The 27,641-nt window shown below is 38.2% G+C and overlaps 1 protein-coding gene and 1 pseudogene across 3 annotated transcripts in view; one reads left to right on the top strand and one right to left on the bottom strand.

Annotated features, from left to right (window-relative positions):
• The window catches only part of DYNC1H1 (dynein cytoplasmic 1 heavy chain 1), a 66,045-nt gene extending 56,060 nt beyond the window's left edge, over positions 1-9,985 (bottom strand). Inside the window, exons 1-2 of one of the 3 annotated variants that reach the window (XM_032624342.1) lie at positions 9,550-9,985; positions 1,894-1,981 (exon numbers count right to left, since the gene is read on the bottom strand). In XM_032624342.1, coding sequence (XP_032480233.1) covers positions 1,894-1,981; positions 9,550-9,802 — 341 coding nt within the window. In that variant the 5' untranslated portion in view covers positions 9,803-9,985. The remainder of the gene's footprint in view (positions 1-1,893; positions 1,982-9,549) is intronic. The other 2 variants (XM_032624339.1, XM_032624341.1) reach the window with 2 other exon arrangements.
• A 10,090-nt stretch (positions 9,986-20,075) lies between these two features.
• On the top strand, positions 20,076-20,169 carry LOC116750084 (annotated as a pseudogene).
• The last annotated feature ends 7,472 nt before the right edge of the window (positions 20,170-27,641 follow it).

The following is a 27,641-nucleotide window of genomic DNA, read 5'->3' as shown; positions in this document are numbered from 1 at the left end:
AACTAAAAATTCATTTGAATGTTTTAATTTTAAAATCATATTAGGAATAGACTAAATTGTTGCTTTTCTAATAGTGAAATACATTGCTTCTCTTTCTTTACTCACCTATGTGAGAACTAGCAAATCAAGGTTAAGGTTATAACATGTGACCATGAAAGCAGACCAAGTTAGTTTATCTCATATGGGGGTTGAGTCCATAACCTTGCCCTCAGGAAAACTAACCTCCCTAGCAATTGCAAGTTACAAGCCCCGATTAACTTAAATCCGATCTCATAATAATTTGTCCCATTCAGTTATGATATTGAATCACATGTCAACTTGACTAAACAAAAGCCACCTGCAGGTTGAAGTGACGAGAGGACATTCCAGGGCCCTACAGCCTGGCCTAAACCAACCCTTCCAGTTTCATCTCCTGCTACGCACCCCCTACCCCACCTGAGACACCCTTTAAACTACATGGCCCATTCTCTAAACTTCATGTGCTTTTGTGTAGTTGCTTAAGAAACCTATATTCATCTGCTGAAATTCCAAGTAACCCCCAAAACCCAACTTCAGCATCACTTCTCCCATGGGGCCATCCCTAGGCAGAAGCAATCTCCCCAGTCTTCATGTTTCATGGTACTCTACACCTCTAAGATTTTGCCAAGTATTACAGCTAGTTGTGTATCTGCCATCTTTTCTCCCAAAAGACCAAACTTCTTGGGAAAAGGAGCTAAGTTTTATTCCTTTGCACACCTACTGCTGTATCTTACACATAACAGGTGCTCAAAGGTGGTTGAATTAACAGCTTCAACAGAAGCAGTATTTGAATTTTCCAGTTCTCATATTATGTATATGTACTTTATACATAATACTTCACATTATTCTAAAAAGTCAGTGGAGCTTCCCGATGTGACATGCCGAGAAGGGACACAGTCACAGTAGTATCCCTGCTGAAAATGTGCGACTTGACTGGAACCATGGAGAAACATCAGACAGATCCAACGGAGGGGCAGTCCATCAAACTACTGGCCTGCACGTATCAACAATGGCAATGTCATCAAAGACACAGAAAGAAAGACACAGAATTGGATTCTGGATCATGGGAGAAACACTGTAGGGGACATTATGGAGAAAATATGAATATGTACTATACCTAGAGTAATACTGTACCGAAATTTCTGGAATTTGAAAATTGTACTGAGGCTGTGAACAAGAATGTTTTTGTTCTTAGGAAATGCTGCGAAGTATTTAGGGATGAAGGGGCAGGTTGTCTATAGCTCTCAAATGGTTCCGGAAAAAAAATGATGATGCAAACATGGCAAATGTTAACTGACATCTGGGAGTTCTACACGCTATCCACGCAACTCTTGTAAGCTTGAAATTATTCAAAGTAAAAAGTTTTAAAAAGCCAAGGCAAGATAAGCATTTACACATTTGAATTTGAATATGTCTACTGGAGTATAAACTGGCACAACCTTTTTAAAAGGTGGGAGATCTGGTAACACACATTAAAGACTTCAATGATGCATCGCATCTGAACCAGTAATGCTATCTTTAGGGATTTATCCGAAAATGGATCAGACCGGTGTACCTATGAATGTTTACTACTTACTTGTAATAATGAAAACTCAGGTATACTCTGAGAGCATTATTAGATATGCTAAGTACATTATGGCTCAAACCTAGAATGGATGATGCCATGATATGGCAATTAAAATAAAAAGATTCTAGATTTTATACTGACTTGGAAATCCTCTTAATTTGAATAAATAAAATCGAAGATAAGAAACTGAATTAAAGAGCAGAAATCTTTTGAGTGTTTTCTTAGCATCTTTGTCTGAGTCGATTAGGATTTACATTTAATCCTCACGAGTTTACAGTCCAAAATAATGGTATATTCATACTACTCACCTATTGGACTTAACTCCATAATGAATGTCTATGTTGATGTTATAGGAAATAAATTCTTTTTCTTCTTCTCCTTCATCACCAACATCCTCTACAAATCATAATAAATATTCTATCAAATTCATGTCAGTATTCCAAGTTTTAATTTACCAACTGTTCAGAGCGCGGTTAGCCTCACCCCAACCCCAGCCTGGCGTTTAAACCCCTGCGTGACTCGGCTCTACCTACTTCTCCCTTCTACCCATTTTTTCTGACTGCTGACCCAGGCACTTATTTGCTGTGGGATCTTGGGCAAGGTTCTTAACTTCTTGGCATCTCCGTTTCCTTGTTTGTAAACTGGGGACGCACTGGCTTGCCTGGGTCGTTGAATGACTGACTGAGCCGCTGCCTAGAGTGGGCCCTGGCCCCAGGGCGGTGCTAGGTGGTGTCCGATAAGGCAGTCTCAACCCCTGTGCTCCAGTCACAGAGGTCGCTTCCCACCCCCAGCCCCAGGGTATTCTGCTCAGGTGTCTACTCAGCACTTGCTATGCGACAGGCATTACTTTAGGCGCATCGCACATCTACCCCTCACAACGACACTATGGGGCTTGGCATGACTATTATTATTCTTATTTTCCAAGCAAGGAATGTAAGTAAATTGCCCTCAGACATGTGACTGGAAAGGGACAGAGTGAAAATTCAAAAGTCTGATTCCAAACCCGGGCTCCTCAACAGCCTGCCCTCTTCCCTCTTTAAGGCCCCTACAGGGAAACCCCCATCAAGAAGCATCCCCAGGTCACCAAGGGGGCATTCACCTGGCTGTCCCCTCTGCTCTTATAGCGCTTTCGGAGCCTGTTCTGGGGTCAATTTATGAATACAGCAGTATTCATTCAAAAGCTTACTGGAATTTAATACCAAGATAACTCAAGATGCATGCGAATAAAATTTCTAGATAGTTAAAATTGAAAAATTAATATAAAAATCATAAAAATGGGAAGTAATACAAACCTCTGGATCTAGTACTAATCAGCTAGATGGGTACACCCTCTAGTTGAATCATCTTTGGTACGACATACTGTATGGAATAACTGCATTAGCAAAAATTAAATATCGAAGGATTAATCTAACTTGATATGTACGATTCACCTTCACTTCTAAGTCATGGTGTAATAACAAAGGCAGTAGACTTAACTAAGTGATCTCGGGAAAGTCATTTTTCTTCCTGTCAGCTTCAAATTCGTAAAACGTAAAAGGGGCAACAGAAGAGGGGGTGGGATATTAAATTATGTGGTCTATAAGGTTTCTATAAATGCTAAAACCTATGCGCAAAAGCTATTTGCTTCTTTCGTTTAAGAGGAGACAAATACAAAATTCACACTAAAAGAATATAAAGTATTAGTGTATTTATTTATATACATATAAATATATATTTATCAAGACAATTACTCTTCCAAAATGTTGTTTTTAGTATAATTTTAGGAAGGAGAGGAGGAGTGAGTGGCGGAACATTTTCGTATGCCAGTGACTTCCTAGCTGTTTTTTAAAATTACTAACTACCTGAAAAAAAACCCCAAACCAACCAACCGAGTTTTCTAACTACTGAAATGTGGACATACCACAAGATAAATCATACTGCCTGAAACCAATCAAACATATAATTGCAATCTGTAAGACACAAAGACAAAGAGTATAAGGAAATACCCCCAAACTAAAATAGTTGTCAGGGTGGTGGGATTATGAAATATTTTTTCCCTTGATTTTTGGAACTTTCAATAATGCTGTTCTATGACTTATATAAAATATATGTCATTAATATAACACCCAAACAATAAATAGACAATAAAAGTAACATTCTACAATCACCAAAGGAAATTACTAAGTAAAAAGTATGGTGTAACCTTGAATCATATCTTTCTCCCTGACAGAGCGGCATCCTCTATACAAATAAAATCATATAGAAAACATGCCAACTGGACACAACACCTAACCACATCCCCAGCACATCCTAATGCAGACAGGGTTAAAGGAACCGGGAGCAGGCCAGGCGATGAGTCACGGCTGTCTCCGGACCACTGTGAACGCCCAGCCCAGCCCGCGCTAGGAATAACACTGCAATGCAGCAGGAGACGGCTGGGGCTCGGGAATGCACACACGATGACATAATCCTCAGACACGGGTATGCAAAATACGTGTCCTCTACTGCTCTGTAAAATTCTAACTTCCTCTGATGACAGTAATTTATGCAAGTCATTATTAATATCAGCCATAGACTACATTTTGGATTAGTTTTTTAACGCTCCTCCCCATAAATACGAAGATCATATGAAGTCTGAGGATGTCTGATTCCCATTATAAAGAACACATGACACTGTTTTATAAACTGCCGAACAATTTAAACTTTCCTGCCTCTTTATAAATTACTGTATTTTCCAAATAACAATAATTCTATTTCTGCAGAAACTTAAAAAAAAAAATTGTTTAAAGGAGGAGAGAAAGACACTTATTATTTGATTCCCAACAAAGAGGGTACTAATCCTGCTATATACGAACACCATCTGCACGTTTATCAGGTAATACCACTTTCGGTAAAGTCTGCACCAGTTTCCTAACGATGCTAAAGTTACTGGTTAATACACAACGGACTGATACTGTGCTGCCTACTAACACATTCAGGGAACTGAAATACCAGCGCAGACAGGCTGCGCCCGACTCTCGAGTTCCTGTGCCGCAAGCCATACTGATACACCTTACAGCGCCCTGTGGACATTCCTTTGGTTAACTTCTGAGGGTTTATCAAATTCCTAGAGATGTTCAAAATGTCATTTAGCACTATTCTGCATATGCTTCTATTGAAAGATGAATGTATTTCAGAGTACGAGTGATTTGTATAATTACCTTGTGAATTAGGTGAGCAATGTGCCTCATTTAATGAAATACAAACAGATGCACATTCAATTACCTTAAGACTCATACCGCCTCTCCTAGGTAGATGGGTATGTGTCCGCAGACTGGTGAACAGGCAACTGGAAAGGGGCGAGGGGAGGCCGCCGGCTCCCCTGCCCTTGGTCATCCCCTCCCTCCCTCTCCCCTCCCAACGTCCTCCAGCCACAGGGCAAGCCTCCTCTCAAGCTAGCGAACGAAGCCAGTCATTTTCTTTGGCCAGATGACGTGTTACGTGTTCCTGGCTCTCTTTATCTTTCCTTTTCTTTTCCCTTTAAAATCCAAACAGACTCCTAATACCACATTACTTTGGGCGATTCGCTGGCTGTCCTACACTCCCTCCCGGTACACGCCCTCCTGGTAGCTCTCCGCTTTCCCATCCCTGGTACTTCCTCCAGCCACCTTGACGTCCACCCGCCCTTCTGTCCTCCTTCTGAGGCCGTGACTTCTTCGCATCCACTCCCTGCCCTGCACAAGGCTAAGAGCGTGGTGAGCGTCTTGAGTCTTCTCCTCCATCCATAACATTGTTGGGAATTTGAAAGGAGGGTTGAACCCCATGTAATCCTTGTACACACAAGGTAAAACTGGGGCTCCTCTTGACATTTCCAGAAAAAAAGAGAAGGAAGTGAAAAATACTAAGTCAGTAATGCCTAAAGGATTTAAGACTTCATGCTTTTTAAGGCTAACACTAATTCAAAAGAAATAATTGCTATGAAGTAAATGAAAACAAACACTCCTATTTAATGGATACCAAGGAATTCAACAGAGAAATTAGTTCTTAGGTTTCAGAATCCTTCTTAAAACATCCTTTTCCTAACTGGGTCTTAAAATCCTGCGGTTTTGGTTTCCTCACTCGTGACAGAGGCGCTGGACTAAATCTCTCCGCCGTTCCCAGCCTGATACTCCATGATGCTGAGAGTCGAAATTTCCATCTGTCTTTACTTTTTAAAAAGAAGTAATGACTGGGGCTTCCCTGGTGGCACAGCGGTTGAGAGTCCGCCTGCCAATGCAGGGGACGCGAGTTTGTGCCCCGATCCGGGAAGATCCCACATGCCGCAGAGTGGCTGGGCCCGTGAGCCATGGCCACTGAGCCTGTGCGCCCAGAGCCTGTGCTCCGCAACGGGAGAGGCCACAACAGTGAGAGGCCCGCATACCGCAAAAAAAAAAAAAAAAAAAAAAAAGAAGTAATGACTGCTTTCCCTTTCCTGTACATGAATTCCACTCACTACAAAACACCTCACTTTGAAAAGCATCTTGCTGCAGACTGCTTTGTCCTACAGAGGGTGGGGGGCCCACCTACGGCGTGACAGCACAGGACAGCAAGAACTCAGGCTGATGGACTCCTGGCCCAGTGCTCCAAGACAGTGCCATGTCACAGCAAATGTTTCCTATTAATTTATTAATCATTTTATTAACCATTTTGGGGTCTAAGCCAGAAATGAATACTTTTTACTCATCAATCCACTACATTTCTTCTCTTTTTAGGGAAATTAAGTCCTCAGAAAAGTAATGTTTAAAACTCCACAAAAACATACCTCTCCGTACGCCACCGCGTCTCTAGGAAGCTGAGTCCTGCAAGGAGCAATGGCTTTCTTCCAGACTCCAGTCATCTCTGCACTAATGAAGAGGGTAAAACCCCCTGAACCATGTACGTCAGGAACATCTAAAATCCCAAGCTTCGGGTAAGCACCAACTAAAGGCAGCCACTACTTCCAGTCTTAAAGACAAAGCTCCAAGGGTAACACATCTGAGTGGAACAAAACCGAACCAAAACCCCACAGCACCCGTTCCCAGCCTGGTCCCAGACAAGCCCTGGAACCACCACTCCAGCAGCTGCAAACCGCAGCATCCTTACCAGTCCCTACCTTCACCACCCAACCTTTCACGGGACAGAACACACCCCAAAATGCACTTCAGATGAAAAGCGCTACAAAAGTGTCATTAACATCGTAATATGCCTATCACGTAGGGATCATCTACCTGGTCATACTTTTAGAAGTACGCTACGAGGAAAACAATTTTCTATAGGCCAGGAATTACAGGAAGGAGATTTCTCTTTTTAAAAAACGGGGAGCTACAATTTGACATTCCCTTTCATCAACTCTTCACTATCAAAATTAACTGTTAGGGGGCCTCCCCCGGTGGTCCAGTGGTTAAGACTCTGCGCTTCCCCTGCAGGGGGCACGGGTTAGATTCGATCACTGGATGGGGGACTATGAGCTCGCATGCCTCGCGGTGTGGCCAAAAAAAAAAAAAAAAAAAAATGATCAAGTGTTATAGTCACAACCTTTATTCTATACTTTAAAGGCGGCTTTACTTTAACAAAAAAAGTTTAAAGCTAGCTGGAGTACTTAAAAAAACATATATAGAGATATACCTTCATATTAAAAAAAGCTTCTATATACAATTACATGTGTTTGGAAAATTCTTTCCATAAAAAAGGGGGGAAGTGGGGGGAAGATAAAGTAAAAGTAACTTCTCCTGTTCATTAAATAAGTTATATGACTTCATTGTTGGTGGCGGTCTTTATTCAGTTCAAACCATTCAGATTTATTCTCCATATCATAATGCAAGCCTGCCTTTTCACTGTAAATAACTACTGGATGTTCGTATTTGATTAAATGTGCAAATGGCAATGCTAACTCATAAAAACCAGCCCTCCTTCTAAGTGACCTGGGGTAACACTTATAATCTAAATTATGCTAGTGTAGCCAGGATGCTAATAAGACTGATGGGACGACATAGTTTTTCCTCAGATTTTTGTAAGTGAAAAATAAGTTAAGACAGGTTGAATTACTAGAAATACTTCCAGGACTTTTATAAATCCAGGAATGAGATAGGATTTCAATTGCAGACAGTCTCATTACCTAGTCAACATTCAAAAGTGCAAGTCATTATGGAGCCAAGATTTGGATCCGTGGATACTCGCTCTGCTGAAAGGAGAAAATGTACCCATCAAGAAAACAGGGGTGATTTGCACCAGAAAGCATTCAACAGAAATAGGGTCCCCCTCCAATAATTTTAGCAGGACCCTCCAATAATTTTAGCAAAGTTCAATTCTAAGTTGTTTGAGAAAAGTGAATCACTGAGGAGCACTCTAGAAGCAAAGAACAAAACCTACAATTTTTTTCTGGAAAAAAGAAACTGAGACCTAAGGTAGAAATCACTGATTTCAGAAAAACAAAAACTGTGCGATGAAAATATGATCAAGAATCAGCCACGGTAAAGCTACTCAAAATACAATAACAATGCAGATTAAAATGTATTTTAATAAAACAACGTATATTCACTAAAAAACGACCAGAAAGACAGATACCAAAATGCTGACAGTGGTCATATCCAGGTCAAAGGATTTCAGGTGACTTTAATTTTATCTGTATACTTTAATTTTCTATTGTGACTATATACTTTTTTTGAAAGAAAATAGATGAGTCAAAAAAAATTTGTTTTTAAACAGTAGCAGTTTCCATGCAGGAAAACAACCCCAAACACTCGCTGGGTCACACTCGTTGACCCTCCTGCAGAGGCCAATGCTACAATGAAGCATCTCCTGAGTGGGAAAAACCTTTGAAAGAAACAAACTATCTGCAAGAAACTAAGTGTGTGTAGGGGAGCGGTGAGGCAGATAGCTGAGATTCTCTTACTGACAGAACCATACAGCTTTTGAGATTATAAGCAGCTTGTCTCCGAACACTTTCAGACAATGCCCAATCCTTGGTGCTAAGCTAGCATTTACCTGGACATCATCCTTGGCTTCCCGGATGGACGGTGCCACACCCAGACACATGCTGTCAAATAAGCTCGCCATTGGCTACAAAATGGTCTGAAAGTATCAGGGGGAAACCCTCCCTGAAGGCAAGCTCCACTCTCAAGAGGAACCTAGGCTTGCTTTTGGGAGGTCACTATTTGAGGAGACTGCTGGGATATGCAAACCTTTTGTCCCGTCCCTCCACTAGGTGCCTAACCTAAGTCTCTCTCCTTTTAAGATCTGTAAAATAGATTCAAAGACCATGGGGCCATCATTAGGATCATCTCAGCATCACACAAATACAAGGCATGATGAAGGAAAACAAGCAGTGGGCTGGACACTGAGATGCTGAGTCTAGCCTAGGGAGTAGGATTAGCCGGTGTGACCTTGGGGCAGTCACTTCGACTGAGCCTCAGTTTTCTCGCGTCTCAAGTGGGCAGATGCACCCACTCAACAGGGACAGCATTAAGTCCAAGAGGGAGACCTGCGTGCGCTATCCACCTAGAACAGTGATGCCCCGCTCGCAGCCGGGGCTGTCACTGTCACTCCTCGGGCCTCGGCATCTGGGTCCGCACAAGGCAGAGGCCGGGATGCCCGCCGGTCAGGGCTCCCCCAGCTCCGGCTCGCCTGTATCTCCCCCTACACCCGGACGACCGAAGGACCACAATCCAGGCTGCCCCCCCACCCCTGACACATCCCTCCCGAGGCCGGCCTTGGCCTGGACGCAAATCGAAACCGAAAAGCCCATGTGACATTGGAGGCCGGCATGCGGCCACCGCCCGCGCTCAGCCCGGGAGACGCTGTCTCCACCCAACTCGGCCATCTTGAGGCCGAGCTGACAAAGCGATCCCATTGTTGCGGGTGACGGCGAGGCTGGGCGACCTCCTCCGTCCCCGCGACCCGGAAGGGGGCACCCTGGGGGCCCGGCGGCAAGGGGTGTGGCGGGAGCGAGGCGGGGCGCCGGGGGACCCACCGCAGCCCCGGCCCCGCACCTTTGAGCGTGGAGCGCTCCACCAGGACCGTGTGCACCTGCGGGTCCGAGAGGAACTTGCGCATCTGCTCCAGGGCGCTCTTCTCCTCCAGCGCCGCCTCGAGCGCGGCCGGGGCCTCGCCGCCATCCTCCAGCAGCAGCGGCACCAGCTTGCGCAGGTGCTTCTGCAGCACCGACACGTCGGCCACGTTCTGCACTGCCGACACCTCCAGGCCGGCCGAGCCGTCCTCGCCACCGCCCCCGGGCTCCGACATGGCGCCGCGCTCGGGACCCGCAGGCAGCGCTGAGAAGGCGGCCGCGACTCGGCGCGAGAGCGAGCGGGCGGACGCACGAGAGAAACGAGCAGCACAAGCCGACCGCCCGCTAGCCCACTGCCGACTGAGGAGAGGGAGCGCCGGCTCCTCCCTAAAGGCCGCCGCCCGCCGGCCCCGCCCCGCCGCCGCCGCCGCCGCCGCCGCCGCCGCCGCCGCCGCCGCCGCCCGCCTCCCGTCGCCCGCCTCCCGCCGCCCGCGGCCGGCGCCCGCCGCAGCCACTGGGCCCCCTCACGGTACCGACGTCACGACGTCGCGCTCAGGCGGCCCGTGACTGCGCCGCGCAGCCTTCTGGGACTCGTAGTTCCAGTGTTGGGCGGGGCTCCGCAGTACCGACACCTCAAGCCCTAACGGTGGGAACTTGCGGGGGGCGGTGAGGTGGTCAGGGTCTACGTCTGTCCTGTTCACTGCTGTGGACTCAGCGAACAGCACAGAGCCTGAGACACTGCACTAATACTGAATGAATGGTGTTAACGAGCTAACGTGTTTTGAGCATTTAGCCTGTGCCTGACATTGTTCTAAGCACTTAACCTGTGTAGTTTCTTTGAACGAATGAATGACTACGATGTGTTGAGCTAGAATATAGTCATCTGTGTTATTAAATATACATAGGGAGACTGAGGATCTTTTTCAGAGGGAGAGGAGATGAGGGAAGTGTCACATTGCTAGGCTGGAAAGAGGGAGGTTGGGAGGGGACGTTCCCAGAGCAGGAAGCAGCTTCTGCAAAAGCAGAGAGGCCTGACTGTAGGAGCGATGTACGGGAAAGCCAGGAGGTGACACTTGAACGGTGGGGTGAAGCCTGGCTGTTGTAGGTTCTGGTTGCTAATGGCAAAATAATTCCCCCCAGAATGCCGTGAGGACCACGGGGGAGACCTACAAGCATCCACCTAGAACAGCAGCCGGGGCTGACGCTGTCATTCCGATGGCCTCAGCATCTGGGTCCACACAAGGCAGGGACTGCCGTGCCTGCCCAATAAGTTTCCCCCCAGCTCCCATTTGCCTGGACCTCCTCCAGTACACCGAGATGACATAAGGGCCAGAATGGAGGCTGCCCACATTCTTGGTTTAGAAATGACAGTTATTATAAGGAGCAGTAATTGGCTTTTGAAAGTTCAAACTCATCACTCGCTTCTTAAGTTGGGTGGAGGAAGGGAAGCCAAAGGTGCTATTTTTATATCAAAGTGCACTGTCAGAGAGCTGAATCCTGATTGGTAGAATGATGATGGGATGATTTGATTTCCCCAAATCATCTTTGGAAAACTGCAAAACACGCAGTATGCCTATTCTTGTTCAGTTACCCAGTGCCAAGCGCCAGGAACTGCTGGAACATGAAGACTAATGAGATGATTCTTGTCTTTAAGAAGCTCATGGCAGAGGGGACAGATTAATATCCCATCCTCCTCCTGCCTTCCATCAGTCCACTCTTTTTTTTCTGTGGAATTTTTAAAATTGAAGTATAGTTAATGTACAATGTTGTGTTAGTTTCAAGTGTACAGCAAAGTGATATATATATATATATATATATATATATATCTGTTTCAGATTCTTTTCCGTTATAGGTTAAGAGTTTAAAAAATTAATTAATTTATTTATTTTTGGTTGCGTTGGGTCTTCGTTGCGGTGCACAGGCTTCTCATTGCGGTGGCTTCTCTTGCTGCGGAGCACGGGCTCTAGGCGCGTAGGCTCAGTAGTTGTGGCACATGGGCTCAGTAGTTGTGGTTTGCAGGCTCTAGAGTGCAGGCTCAGCAGTTGTGGCGCACGGGCTTAGTTGCTCCGCAGCATGTGGGATCTTCCCCGACCAGGGCTCGAACCCGTGTCCCCTGCATTGGCAGGCGGATTCTTAACCACTGCACCACCAGGGAAATCCCTATTATAAGATATTGAGTGTAGTTCCCTGTGCTATACAATAGGTCCTTGTTGCTTACCATTAGTTTGTTTTCTGTCTGTGAGTCTATTTCTGTTTTGTAAATAAGTTCATTTGTATCATTTTTGAAGATTCCACATATAAGTGATATCATATGATATTTGTCTTTCTCTGTCTGACTTATTTCACACTAGTCCAGTCTTATATCATATGCCTGAGCAGATCTAAATAAACTTCCTGGAAAAATATAAAGCACTGCAATGAGTTTGTGCTATGATCATAATTGTAATGAATAATAGTAACTCCACCAACAACTAACACTGAGAGCTCACTCAATACCAGGCACTCTGCTAAGGGCTGCCCCCTGCCCCATGTCCTTTGGGGTAGGAACAGGGATGGAAGAAAATCTGTTAGGTGCAGGTTAGTGAACTCTGAATTGACCACACACCACTGGAGCCCCAGAAACCCAGCAGCAAACTGGCAGATGGAGAGAGGCTGCTTGCAGCCTGCACCGTGAGTCAGCACCACCCAGGAGACGCAGCCATTTGGGCATCCAAGGGACTCAAACATCTGCAACCTGGCTCCGAGCCAGGGCAACAGAGCGGCAGGCTCCGGATGTGCAGCCCTATATGTGTGATAGGCTCAAAATTAAAAGTGTTTGTTGTTTCTAAAAGAATGGAAATCAGAGGAACCTGAACAACCGGTCTACAAGGATCCATACATTGATCAAATGTGCCTGCATTTCTGTTTTCTAAAGATGTTTGCTGTGTTGAATAAATACATCGTAAGAAGAATGGTCTATGTTGACTGACTGCTTACAGAGAGTGCCCAGCACTCTAAACTCCTCATCCTGGGGGCTGGCCAGACTGCCCCCAGCTGACAGGGAAGGGGATATTTTTGTGAGATGCTCCCTTGGCCTCCTGGGGCAGGACTCTGCCCCGAACTGACTCTGTGTGTGTTGGGGGGGGGGGACCCTCCACCCAAACCTGGCCTCTCCCACCGCAAACTCCGTTTGCCATCTCCACTTTCTCTTGTTCACAGTAGAGGCTGCTTTCAGTTGGCAGTAGGCAGGGAGTGCTGGCGAGACAGAATTCTAAGTTGATGGGGGATGGTAGTGGCTGCTGGGCCACATGTATTTTATCAGAAGTTGGTGATGAACTGTCCACATGTCCATTCCCCGCCCTTCTCCTTCAAGTACTGCACTGGATGGCCCCTCAAATCCAAGCTGAGGGCTCCTTCTCATCCCCATCTTCCCTCTCCCTCTCCCTCTCCCAACCCTGGGCCACACTGAGCCCTCAGCGGAAGTCCGGCTGGCCCAGCACCTTCAGGCTCTGCGTCTGGCATTCCCCACTCCCCCCTCGAAATTCCACATTGGGGTCGCCCATTCACTCATTCATTCACTCATTCATTCGTTCATTCCATGGGCTCATTCCCAGCACCAGCAGGGCCTGGCGCAACGTGGGTGCTTGGTTAATGGCTGTGAAAGCAACGCCTCACGCCCCGGGAACGCGGTGCCGGGTGGCAGCGGCGGCCGGTCCACAGAGCATATTTTGGATTTTGACCTTCCCAGCTGCTCGAAACCAGGCAGCGTCATTCCGTCGCCAGCGCGGGACTCCACCCACCTATCGCTCACCGGGCTACAGGACACTTTCTGATGAAGCTCGTCCTGGCATCCCCACCTTTTCTGTCTCGGTTCCTTGTCTGATGAGCCTCTGGGTGAGTCTGGAATCACCCCGGGCTCCTGGCGACTTTGAGCCGGGCTGGACGCGGCTGGGGGGCGGGGGGGTGGGGGTGGGAAGCGCCCCTAAGGAACAGAGCGGTCGCTTGGCGCCCTCTAGTGGCGCCGCGGAGGACGCGCGCCCCGGAATCTTTTCCTGTCGCTCCTAGGCCTCCTCCCAGCCTGCTGCCCCATCCGTCCCGGGGACGCCTCCAGGCTCACCTTCCCAAGGTCACCCGGGTGACTCGTCCAGGGTCGCAAAGCGAGCAATGGCGGTGACCAGAGGGGAATGCCAGCCCGTGGTGCAGCCTGCATCCCACCGCCCGTTGATAAAGTTAGAGGAGATTGCCTCTAATGCAGGCAGTTCAGTCTCTCTCCTGCGCCCAAGGCCCCCGGGACGCCTGCCGCTGCCCTGGCCGATCCTCTGGAGATACCCAGCCTCTTCTCTTACCTGAGAACTGTCTGTGTCCGCAGCCAAGGCCACCGCTCCCTGGGGACGCTGGGCCCCACCACCTCTCATGGACATCGTCTCTGAAATCCTGCCCTCGCCCTCAAACGTTCCCTCTCTCCCTCCTGGGTTCTTCCCCGCCACGTCCAAGCTGCTCCAGTGCATCCCTTCTTTCGAGAAACCCCTGCCACACCTTCCTGCCAGCACTTCTCATGCTTTGCTGACTTCTTCAGGAAAACTCCTTGAAAATGAGCATAGGTGGGGACTGCCTCTCACCCAGCCCAACCCCCCACCCCCCCCACCCCCCCCCGCAAGTGCTGTTGTCAAGGTCACCAATGGCTTCCACGTGGCCAAATCCAGTGACCAGTTCTGGGCCCTTCTCTTGCTCGACCCTTGGACGCCATTGACACTTGCGCGGCTTGTGTGTGCTGTCAACACTCCCTCCCAGCCCTGTGACACTCAGTACGTCTGCACACCGATGAGTCCCAACCTTAGAAGTCACATCTGCTCTTGTTGGGTGGAGTGTTCTAGAAAATGCCAATCAGGCCAACTTGGCTGAAAGTGTTAAGACCTATATCCGTGCTACATGTTCTACCTATTGAAAGAGGTGTTGAACTTTTGGTTTATAACTGTGCAATTGTCTCTCTCCACGCAGTTCAGTCTGTTTTTGCTTCCTGTATTTTGAAGCTCTATCATTAGATACATAAAGCATTGCTGTGTCCTTTTCATGAATCGACCCCTTGATCACAGTGAAACGCCCCACTTTATTCCTAGTAGCATTATTTGCTCTGAAATTTACTTCATCTGATATGAGCACGGTCTCTCTGGCTTTCTCTGGATCAGTGTTAGTGTGATGTCTTCTCCATCCTTCGCTTTTACCCCATCTGTGCCTTTATACTGGGTTGCCCAAAATGTTCGTTCGGTTTTTTCCGTAAGATGCTCTAGTAGCACTTAGTTGTCTTTAACTTCATTCGAAACAATTTTGTTAGATTGTACGTGACAGCTGTCACATCAGCGTGCATTTAAAAAAAACTTATCAAAATTGGTGAATTTTTGTGCAGCCATTTTAACATGGAAGATGGAAGAAAAAAAAGCATTTTCAGCATATTATGCTTTATTATTTCAGGAAAGGTAAAAATGCAACTGAAATGCAAAAAAAAAAGATTTGTGCAGTGTATGGAGAAGGTGCTATGACTGATCCAACGTGTCAAAGTGGTTTTCGAAGGTTTGTGCTGGAGATTTCTCGCTGGACGATGCTCCACGGTCAGGTAGACCAGTTGAAGTTGACAGCGATCAAATGAAGACATTGATTGGGAACAACCAACGTTATACATGGCTGACATACTCAAAATATCCAAGTCAAGCTATGAAAATCATTTGCACCAGCTTGGTTACGCTCATCGCTTTGACGTCTGGGTTCCACGTAAGTTAAGCGAGAAAAACCTTCTTGACCATATTTCCCCATGCGATTCTCTACTGAAACGTAAGGAAAATGTTCCGTTTTTAAAACAAATTGTGACGGGCGGTGAAAAGTGGATACGGTACAATAATGTGGAACAGAAGAGATCGTGGGGCAAGCGAAATGAACCACCACCAACCACACCAAAGGCCGGTCTTCATCCAAAGAAGGTGATGTTGTGTGCATGGTGGGATTGGAAGGGAGCCCTCTATTGTGAGCTTCTTCCAGAAAACCAAACGATTAATTCCAACAAGTGCTGCTCCCTGTTAGACCAACTGAAAGCGGCACTTGACGAGAAACGTCCAGAATTAGTCAACAGAGAACGCACAATCTTCCATGAGGATAACACAAGACCGCATGTTTTTTGATGACGAGGCAAAAACTGTTACAGCTTGGCTGGGAAGTTCTGATTCATCCGCCGTATTCACCAGACATTGCACCTTCAGATTTCCATTTATTTCGGTCTTTACAAAATTCTCTTAATGGAAAAAATTTCAATTCCCTGGAAGACTGTAAAAGGTACTTGGAACAGTACCTTTTATCAAGAAGATAAAAAGTTTGGGGAAGATGGAATTATGAAGTTGCCTGAAAAATGGCAGAAGGAAGTGGAACAAAAGTGTGATTACTTTGTTCAATAAAGTTCTTGGTGAAAATGAAAGACGTCTCTTCTATTTTTACTTAAAAAACCGAAGGCACTTTTTGGCCAACCCAATATTTAAAGTGGGTTTCTTATAGTTGGCTCTTGCTTTTAAAAAATCCTATCTGACAATCTCTGCCCTTTATTTGCGGGGTGGTGTGGGGTTAGAGATATGGCTGGGTGAAGTCACCATCTTGCTATTTGTTTTCTATTTGTCCCACCTGTTCTTTGCCCAGAAGTGAACCCTTGATTCCCCTCCCCGACACCCCCAGAGCTCCCCATCTCAGGAAACACTGCCTGCCTCAGCCAGGTGCTCAGGGTGTTCCTTGGTGTCTCTGAAAAAACTCCCAGCCCCTCACATCTCCGTCTGGTCCAGCAGCAAACCCTGCCACTCTCCCCCGACGCCTCCCAAATCGGGAGGCCAGTCCCAGCCTAAGGGTCTTCCTCTCTTTCTAAAATGCTCTTCCTAACAGAAAGACCCGCAGACATAGAAAACAAACTTATGGTTACCAGTAGGGAAAGGGGGGTGGGGGGAGGGATAAGATAGGAGTCTGGGATTAACCGATACACGCTACTTTATATAAAATAGATAAACAACAAGGTCTTACTGTGTAACACGAGAAACTATATTCAATATCTTGTAATAACCTATAATGGAAAAGAATCTGAAAAAAAAGATATGAATCACTTTGATGTACACCTGAAACTAACACAACACTGTAAATCAGCTATAGTTCAATAAATTTTTTTTTTTTTTTTTTTTGCGGTACGCGGGCCTCTCACTGCAGTGGCCTCTCCCGTGGCGGAGCACAGGCTCCGGATGCACAGGCTCAGCGGCCATGGCTCACGGGCGCAGCCGCTCTGCGGCACGTGGGATCGTCCCGGACCGGGGCACGAACCCGTGTCCCCTGCGTCGGCAGGCGGACTCTCAACCACTGCGCCACCGGGGAAGCCCAATAAACAATAAAAAGCATGCTCTCCCTCCAGGGTCCTAAAGAGCTTGCTCTTCTTTGCGCCAGACCTCTGCTCAAGCGTGACCCTTCAGAGGGGCCTTCAAAATTACACCACCACAGCTTACCCCTTTATTTATTGCTTCATTTTCCTCCAGAGCATGTCTCCCTGCATGACACACATTTGTACTTCTTGCTTAGGGTCTGAGTCCCCACCTAGAATGTGATTCCATGAGGTCCAGGGCTTGCTCTGGTTAACACTGGACCTTAGAGTGGGCCAGTGGCTGGAACTGCGTCTTTGCTCACTGTGGGTGAGGAGGGAATCTTTGAGGCCTGAGGAAATAAACAGAGTAATTCTGTTCCCTTCAGGTGAATTACAAGGTGATTCTAAAAGAACAGAAGTTAAAAAAAAAAAAAAAAAGTGGGACTTCTCTGACAGTCCAGCGGTTAAGACTCTGCGCTTCCAATGCAGGGGACACGGGTTTGATCCCTGGTCGGGGAACTAAGATCCTTCATGCCACACAGCGCAGCCAAAAAACAAAACAAAAACCCCAGTATTACTCAGCAGGTGTTAGCTACAAACACATCAAAGCCGATTTGTAAAGACACGGTCACAGCTTATTTCTATGATGTCCCTCACGTCACACGCACATGTTGATCGCCGCTCTAAGTCATCCCAGGTGTTTGGAGCTCATCTCCTTCCAAACCCACAATGCATTCCTTCATTTCCTCAAGACTTTGGGAAGAGGCGACACAAATATAAAGTTCTCGATGCATCTTTTTTTTTTTTTTTCTCGATGCATCTTCATGAAGAGTTACCTGATGGGATATCTGGGGATTTGAGAGGTTGGATTATGTCCCCCAGAAGACACGTTGAAGTCCTGACCCCTGGAACCTGTGAATGCGACCTTACTTGGAAATAGGGTCTTTGCAGATGCAATTAAGATGAGGTCATTTTGGATTAGCATGGGCCCTAAATCCAATGACTGGTGTCCTTATAAGAAAAGGGAAATTTGGACCCAGACACACAGACACACACAGGACGAACACTGTGTGACGACAGAGGCAGAGATTGGAGCGATGCGTCCACAAGCTAAGGGTTGCCAGCCGCCACCAGGAGCCGGTAGAGAGGCCTGGAGCAGATCTTCCCTCAGAGTCTCCAGAAGGAGCCAGCCCTACCAACACCTGGATTGTGGATGTCCAGCCTTCAGAACTGCGTGAGAGCAAATTTCTACTGTTCTAACCACCCAGTGTGTGGTAATTTATTACAGCAGCCCTAGGGAATGAATGCACCACTGTTCCAGAGACAGCTTAATAATTTGACCGGCACACCGAATCCTGCATCACGGAAGCTTTAAGACTATGGGACGGAAGGCAGCTAGGTCTCCTTCTGCAGAAAACGAAGTTGTCTGAGACTTCCTGTGGCTGTGGGATAGATCACCCCACCGCAAGTCTGTCACTGTGTCCTCCGCAAAATAGAATGTGCGAAAGACCTGTGTGTCTGATGGGGCACAAAGATATGAGCTTTTGGCAAATCTTTTATGAGTGCCATCGCAACACGCTGCTTTCAGTGTCCTCATGCGGCATTATGGGATTCACTCTGATATTGACATGGAATACCGTCTGGTCATTAAATGTGAGGGACCGGCAGAGTGAGCTTCATCTTCTGGGACCTCTGACACCTACAGCAGAAATTGCAGGGGCAGGTGGTAAGATTTCGCTTTCTGCTCCTCATGAAGAATTTGCTGGACCACAAGCTGAGGGACGTCTAGCACAAGGCTAGCTCTTTTGTTGGTTTCCTGGGACTTCCTGAATGGTGATTTGTGCTCCCTCAAACATAGGTTTCTGCTCCGTGCCCTCTCTTTCTGTTCCATCTGTTTGTATCAGCAAGAAACATTATGACCAGGTGGAGGCTTTGGGGGTTTTTTGTTTTTAAAAAATTTTATATTATATTGGCATATAGTTGATTTACAATGTTGTGTTAGTTTCAGGTGTACAGCAAAGTGATTCACTCATATATATACATATACATATATCCATTGTTTTTCAGATTCTTTTCCCATATAGGTTATTACAGAATACTGAGTAGAGTTCCCTGTGCCTTACAGTAGGTCTTTGTTGATTATCTATTTTATATATAGTAGTGTGTATGTGTTAATCCCAAACTCCTAGTTTATCCTCCCGCTACCCCCCTTTCCCCTCTGGTAACCATAAGTTTGTTTTCTATGTCTGTGAGTCTGTTTCCATTTTGTAAATAAGTTCATTTGTATCCATATTTTAGATTCCACATATAAGTGATATCATATATTTATCTTTCCCTGTCTGACTTACTTCACTTAATATGATAATCTCTAGGTCCATCCATGTTGCTGCAAATGGCATTATTTCATTCTTTTTTATGGCTGAGTACTATTCCATTGTATATACGTACCACATCTTCTTTACCCATTCACCTGTCGATGGACATTTAGGTTGCTTCCATGTCCTGGCTATTGTGAATAGTGCTGCTATGAACATAGGGGGTGCATGTATCTTTTCAAAGTATGTTTTTCTCTGGATGTATGCCCAGGAGTGGGATTGCTGGATCATATGGTAGCTCTATTTTTAGTTTTTTTTTTTTTAGAGAACCCGGGAGAAGGTTTTTGAAGTGATCTCTGCACTTGTAGTCACAGAACCCAGTAGAGCAAACCCCAACACACAACCTCAGGGAGAGTAAGGGTAACTCTATCAATCGTGAGAGGCTGGGTCATACTGCAGGGACAAATGACAGTCAGACCTCAGTGGCTAGAACATTTCTTGCCCCAGCTCCATGTCTATCCGGGGTTGGCTGTGACTTTGCTGCATGTGCTCTTATTCTGAGACCCGGGCAGATGGAACAGCTTCTATCTGGAGCACTGTCTGTTGGGCACTCTAGAGCCCAAGAGCCACAACTACTGAGCCCATGTGCTACAACTACTGAGCCTGCGCTCTAGAGCCTGTGAGCCACAAGTACTGAAGCCTGCGCACCTAGAGCCCGTGTTCTGCAACAAGAGAAGCCACCGCAACGAGAAGCCTGTGCACCACAACGAAGAGTAGCCCCCACTTGGCGCAACTAGAGAAAGCCTGTGCGCAGCAACGAAGACCCAATGCAGCCAAAAAGAAATAAATTTATTTTTTAAAAATTGGAAGGATACAGAGAAGGTGAGCACGATCCTGCACAAGGGGGACACAAATTCATGAAGTGCTCTGAATTTTTACAACAGTGTGAGTGTACTTAATACCACAGAACTGTACACTTGGAAGTGGACGGGGTGGTAGATTTTATAGTATGTGTATTTAACCACAATTTTAAGAAAAGAAACTGATCAGGAGTAGTTTGGGCAGTGCTTGCCTTCTTCTCATTGTATAACTTAGGATATGGAATGAGCATCTTTTCTCTGCCATGGTGAACCGTCATCGTCTTTTCTAGGTCTGGACCAGCCTCCAACGTGACCTTTGCAGGTTGAGTGATTTGACACGTCTCTGAGTTCCTTTACTGCGAAGGTTTTTGCCAGCACCACTTCCTCGGCATCTTCCTCCTTCTTGTCCCTCCCCAGGTCCCTCAGCCACACACCTCCAGCCCTGGAGCAGCGGTAGAGCCTGCACCCCAACCCTCCCGTGTCCTCCTTTCCTTCTAGGACCGTCACCCTTCACTCCAGTTGCACTGCCAGCTTTATTAGTGTTTTTGGTACCTTTCCTGCACTTCCACCTTTTGGCCAATTCCCTGTGTCCATGATGCATTTTTGTAAGACATTAAGTGGGTTTATCACAGAAGGCAACACAACTACACACTTTGCTGGCTGTGTAGGAACTGAGTTGCAGGTGTGTGGTGACCAACGACTTTTAGTTTTAAAATTTTTATTTATTTATTTTAAAATTTTTTGGCCGTGTTGGGTCTTCGTTGTTGTGTGCAGGCTTTCTGTAGTTGCGAGTAGGTAAATAGAGTAGGCAAGTGGGGGCCTCCTCTTTATTGTGGTACGTTGGCTTCTCATTGCAGTGGCTTCTCTTGTTGCAGAGCACGGGCTCTAGGCTCGTGGGCTTCAGTAGCTGTGGCTTGCCAGCTCAGTAGCTGTGGCTCACGGGCTCTAGAGCGCAGACTCGGTAGCTGTGGCGCACAGGCTTAGCTGCTCCGCGGCATGTGGGATCTTCCTAGGCCAGGGCTTGAACCCGTGCCCCTGCATTGGCAAGCGGATTCTTAACCGCTGTGCCACCAGGGAAGCCCTGACCGACTTTGAAAGCAGCGCCATGATGGGTTGTGGGTCTGAGGCGCACCTGCTGGTGATTTGCAGACTGAATAGCTTGCAGCACAGTTTGTACTTGACGCAGTTACTCACGTTAACGCATCGAGGTAACTGATATTTGACCATGTTATTAACTATATGATATTAGTTTTATTATATATTATTATATAATATATAATTATTATATAAACAATAAATTATATATATTATTAATATTTATAACATTATATAGTTATAACTATATATTATATTAGTTTTATTATATTATAATAATAATATATATTAGTTTTATATTATATTATAATTAGACTATATATATGTTTTATATATTATTATATTATATATTATTATATAATTATTATATAAATAATATATTATATTAGTTTTATTATATTATATTATAATTATAATATATATTAGTTTTATTATATTATAATTATTATATATAATTATAATACAATTATAATATAATTAAATAATATAATATAATTATAATTATATTACAATTATAATATATATTGGTTTTATTATATTATATTATAATTATAATATATATTAGTTTTATTATATTATATTATGATTATACTATATATATTAGTTTTATATATTATTATATTATATATTATTATATAATTATTATATAAATAATATATTATATTAGTTTTATTATATTATATTATAATTATAATATATATTAGTTTTATTATATTATAATTATTATATATAATTATAATACAATTATAATATAATTAAGTAATACAATATAATTATAATTATATTACAATTATAATATATATTGGTTCTATTATATTATATTATAATTATACTATATATATGTTTTATATATTATTATATTATATATTATTATATAATTATTATATAAATAATATATTATATTAGTTTTATTATATTATATTATAATTATAATATATATTAGTTTTATTATATTATAATTATTATATATAATTATAATACAATTATAATATAATTAAATAATATAATATAATTATAATTATATTACAATTATAATATATATTGGTTTTATTATATTATATTATAATTATAATATATATTAGTTATATTATATTACGAGTATACTATATATATTAGTTTTATATATTATTATATTATATATTATTATATAATTATTATATAAATAATATATTATATTAGTTTTATTATATTATATTATAATTATAATATATATTAGTTTTATTATATTATAATTATTATATATAATTATAATACAATTATAATATAATTAAATAATACAATATAATTATATTACAATTATAATATATATTGGTTTTATTATATTATATTATAATTATAATATATATTAGTTATATTATATTATGATTATACTATATATATTAGTTTTATATATTATTATATTATATATTATTATATAATTATTATATAAATAATATATTATATTAGTTTTATTATATTATATTATAATTATAATATATATTAGTTTTATTATATTATAATTATTATATATAATTATAATACAATTATAATATAATTAAGTAATACAATATAATTATAATTATATTACAATTATAATATATATTGGTTCTATTATATTATATTATAATTATACTATATATATGTTTTATATATTATTATATTATATATTATTATATAATTATTATATAAATAATATATTATATTAGCTTTATTATATTATAATTATACTATATATTAGTTTTATTATATTATAATTATATATAATTATAATACAATTATAATATAATTAAGTAATACAATATAATTATAATTATATTACAATTATAATATATATTGGTTCTATTATATTATATTATAATTATACTATATATATGTTTTATATATTATTATATTATATATTATTATATAATTATTATATAAATAATATATTATATTAGTTTTATTATATTATAATTATAATATATATTAGTTTTATTATATTATAATTATATATAATTATAATACAATTATAATATAATTAAATAATATAATAGAATTATAATTATATTACAATTATAATATATATTGGTTTTATTATATTATATTATAATTATAATATATATTAGTTATATTATATTATGAGTATACTATATATATTAGTTTTATATATTATTATATTATATATTATTATATAATTATTATATAAATAATATATTATATTAGTTTTATTATATTATAATTATAATATATATTAGTTTTATTATATTATAATTATTATATATAGTTATAATACAATTATAATATAATTAAATAATATAATAGAATTATAATTATATTACAATTATAATATATATTGGTTTTATTATATTATATTATAATTATAATATATATTAGTTTTATTATATTATATTATAATTATACTATATATATGTTTTATATATTATTATATTATATATTATTATGTAATTATTATATAAATAATATATTATATTAGTTTTATTATATTATATTATAATTATAATATATATTAGTTTTATTATATTATAATTATTATATATAATTATAATACAATTATAATATAATTAAGTAATACAATATAATTATAATTATATTACAATTATAATATATATTGGTTCTATTATATTATATTATAATTATACTATATATATGTTTTATATATTATTATATTATATATTATTATATAATTATTATATAAATAATATATTATATTAGCTTTATTATATTATAATTATACTATATATTAGTTTTATTATATTATAATTATATATAATTATAATACAATTATAATATAATTAAGTAATACAATATAATTATAATTATATTACAATTATAATATATATTGGTTCTATTATATTATATTATAATTATACTATATATATGTTTTATATATTATTATATTATATATTATTATATAATTATTATATAAATAATATATTATATTAGTTTTATTATATTATAATTATAATATATATTAGTTTTATTATATTATAATTATATATAATTATAATACAATTATAATATAATTAAATAATATAATAGAATTATAATTATATTACAATTATAATATATATTGGTTTTATTATATTATATTATAATTATAATATATATTAGTTATATTATATTATGAGTATACTATATATATTAGTTTTATATATTATTATATTATATATTATTATATAATTATTATATAAATAATATATTATATTAGTTTTATTATATTATAATTATAATATATATTAGTTTTATTATATTATAATTATTATATATAGTTATAATACAATTATAATATAATTAAATAATATAATAGAATTATAATTATATTACAATTATAATATATATTGGTTTTATTATATTATATTATAATTATAATATATATTAGTTTTATTATATTATATTATAATTATACTATATATATGTTTTATATATTATTATATTATATATTATTATGTAATTATTATATAAATAATATATTATATTAGTTTTATTATATTATATTATAATTATAATATATATTAGTTTTATTATATTATAATTATTATATATAATTATAATACAATTATAATATAATTAAATAATATAATATAATTATAATTATATTACAATTATAATATATATTGGTTTTATTATATTATATTATAATTATAATATATATTAGTTTTATTATATTATATTATGATTATACTATATATATTAGTTTTATATATTATTATATTATATATTATTATATAATTATTATATAAATAATATATTATATTAGTTTTATTATATTATATTATAATTATAATATATATTAGTTTTATTATATTATAATTATTATATATAATTATAATACAATTATAATATAATTAAGTAATACAATATAATTATAATTATATTACAATTATAATATATATTGGTTCTATTATATTATATTATAATTATACTATATATATGTTTTATATATTATTATATTATATATTATTATATAATTATTATATAAATAATATATTATATTAGTTTTATTATATTATATTATAATTATAATATATATTAGTTTTATTATATTATAATTATTATATATAATTATAATACAATTATAATATAATTAAATAATATAATATAATTATAATTATATTACAATTATAATATATATTGGTTTTATTATATTATATTATAATTATAATATATATTAGTTATATTATATTACGAGTATACTATATATATTAGTTTTATATATTATTATATTATATATTATTATATAATTATTATATAAATAATATATTATATTAGTTTTATTATATTATATTATAATTATAATATATATTAGTTTTATTATATTATAATTATTATATATAATTATAATACAATTATAATATAATTAAATAATACAATATAATTATATTACAATTATAATATATATTGGTTTTATTATATTATATTATAATTATAATATATATTAGTTATATTATGATTATACTATATATATTAGTTTTATATATTATTATATTATATATTATTATATAATTATTATATAAATAATATATTATATTAGTTTTATTATATTATATTATAATTATACTATATATTAGTTTTATTATATTATAATTATTATATATAATTATAATACAATTATAATATAATTAAGTAATACAATATAATTATAATTATATTACAATTATAATATATATTGGTTCTATTATATTATATTATAATTATACTATATATATGTTTTATATATTATTATATTATATATTATTATATAATTATTATATAAATAATATATTATATTAGTTTTATTATATTATAATTATAATATATATTAGTTTTATTATATTATAATTATATATAATTATAATACAATTATAATATAATTAAGTAATACAATATAATTATAATTATATTACAATTATAATATATATTGGTTCTATTATATTATATTATAATTATACTATATATATGTTTTATATATTATTATATTATATATTATTATATAATTATTATATAAATAATATATTATATTAGTTTTATTATATTATAATTATAATATATATTAGTTTTATTATATTATAATTATATATAATTATAATACAATTATAATATAATTAAATAATATAATAGAATTATAATTATATTACAATTATAATATATATTGGTTTTATTATATTATATTATAATTATAATATATATTAGTTATATTATATTATGAGTATACTATATATATTAGTTTTATATATTATTATATTATATATTATTATATAATTATTATATAAATAATATATTATATTAGTTTTATTATATTATATTATAATTATAATATATATTAGTTTTATTATATTATAATTATTATATATAATTATAATACAATTATAATATAATTAAATAATATAATAGAATTATAATTATATTACAATTATAATATATATTGGTTTTATTATATTATATTATAATTATAATATATATTAGTTATATTATATTATGATTATACTATATATATTAGTTTTATATATTATTATATTATATATTATTATATAATTATTATATAAATAATATATTATATTAGTTTTATTATATTATATTATAATTATAATATATATTAGTTTTATTATATTATAATTATTATATATAATTATAATACAATTATAATATAATTAAATAATACAATATAATTATATTACAATTATAATATATATTGGTTTTATTATATTATATTATAATTATACTATATATATATTAGTTTTATTATATATCATATTATATATTATTATATAATATATAATTATTATATAATAATATATATAATAAATAATATATTATATACTACTAATATTTATAATATTATATAGTTATATTATAACTATATAATATTATATGTATTAACTATAACTGATATTTGGCACTATTTAACTAGACCACAGTAATTAAACTCTGTGCACATCGGAACTGTGCACAGTAGGGACCACCTCCACTGCCACTTTCCCTCTGTCTTCCTGCGCCTTCTCCCCCTGCAAGCAGGAGCTGGCCTGGGTCCCTTGCCGTAGGATTAAAAGCAGAAGGTGTCTGTGGGTCTTTCAGACTTTGATTTTTCCCAGAAGTCCTAGCCCTTAGGAAAACAAGGATGTAAGGAAAAGGAAAGAACTGGAGTCTCCCTTGTGGGCAAAGTGTCCTGGAGAAGTAGGGGGCGATGAGGTATCCTGGGCCATGAGAAGATTCCCTGGGCTGCAGTGGGAAGGCAGGTGACAAGGCCCCGGGCCTGCTGCCCGCCAGCCCGCAGAGAGCAATGCAGGTTGTGCACCCAGGTGGTAGGACCCCAGGCAGGCTGGCCAAAGTGGTCCTCGAGGCTGGGGACAGCATTGTGGCACGGGACCCGGAGCCTGCAGTACCGGTGTGGATACATGATGAGTGGCCAACAGGTCCCTACTCTCCCCTCCCCAGGCCCTGTCCCTGTGGGATTCCTGACTTAGGAAGGGGCAGAACTCTGGAACTGACTCCTGTGATG

This window comes from Phocoena sinus, chromosome 2, assembly GCF_008692025.1.
Source record: "Phocoena sinus isolate mPhoSin1 chromosome 2, mPhoSin1.pri, whole genome shotgun sequence".
NCBI lineage: Eukaryota > Metazoa > Chordata > Mammalia > Artiodactyla > Phocoenidae > Phocoena > Phocoena sinus.
The sequence above is the reverse complement of the archived record's forward strand: the minus strand, read 5'-3'. Positions and strand labels throughout refer to the sequence as shown.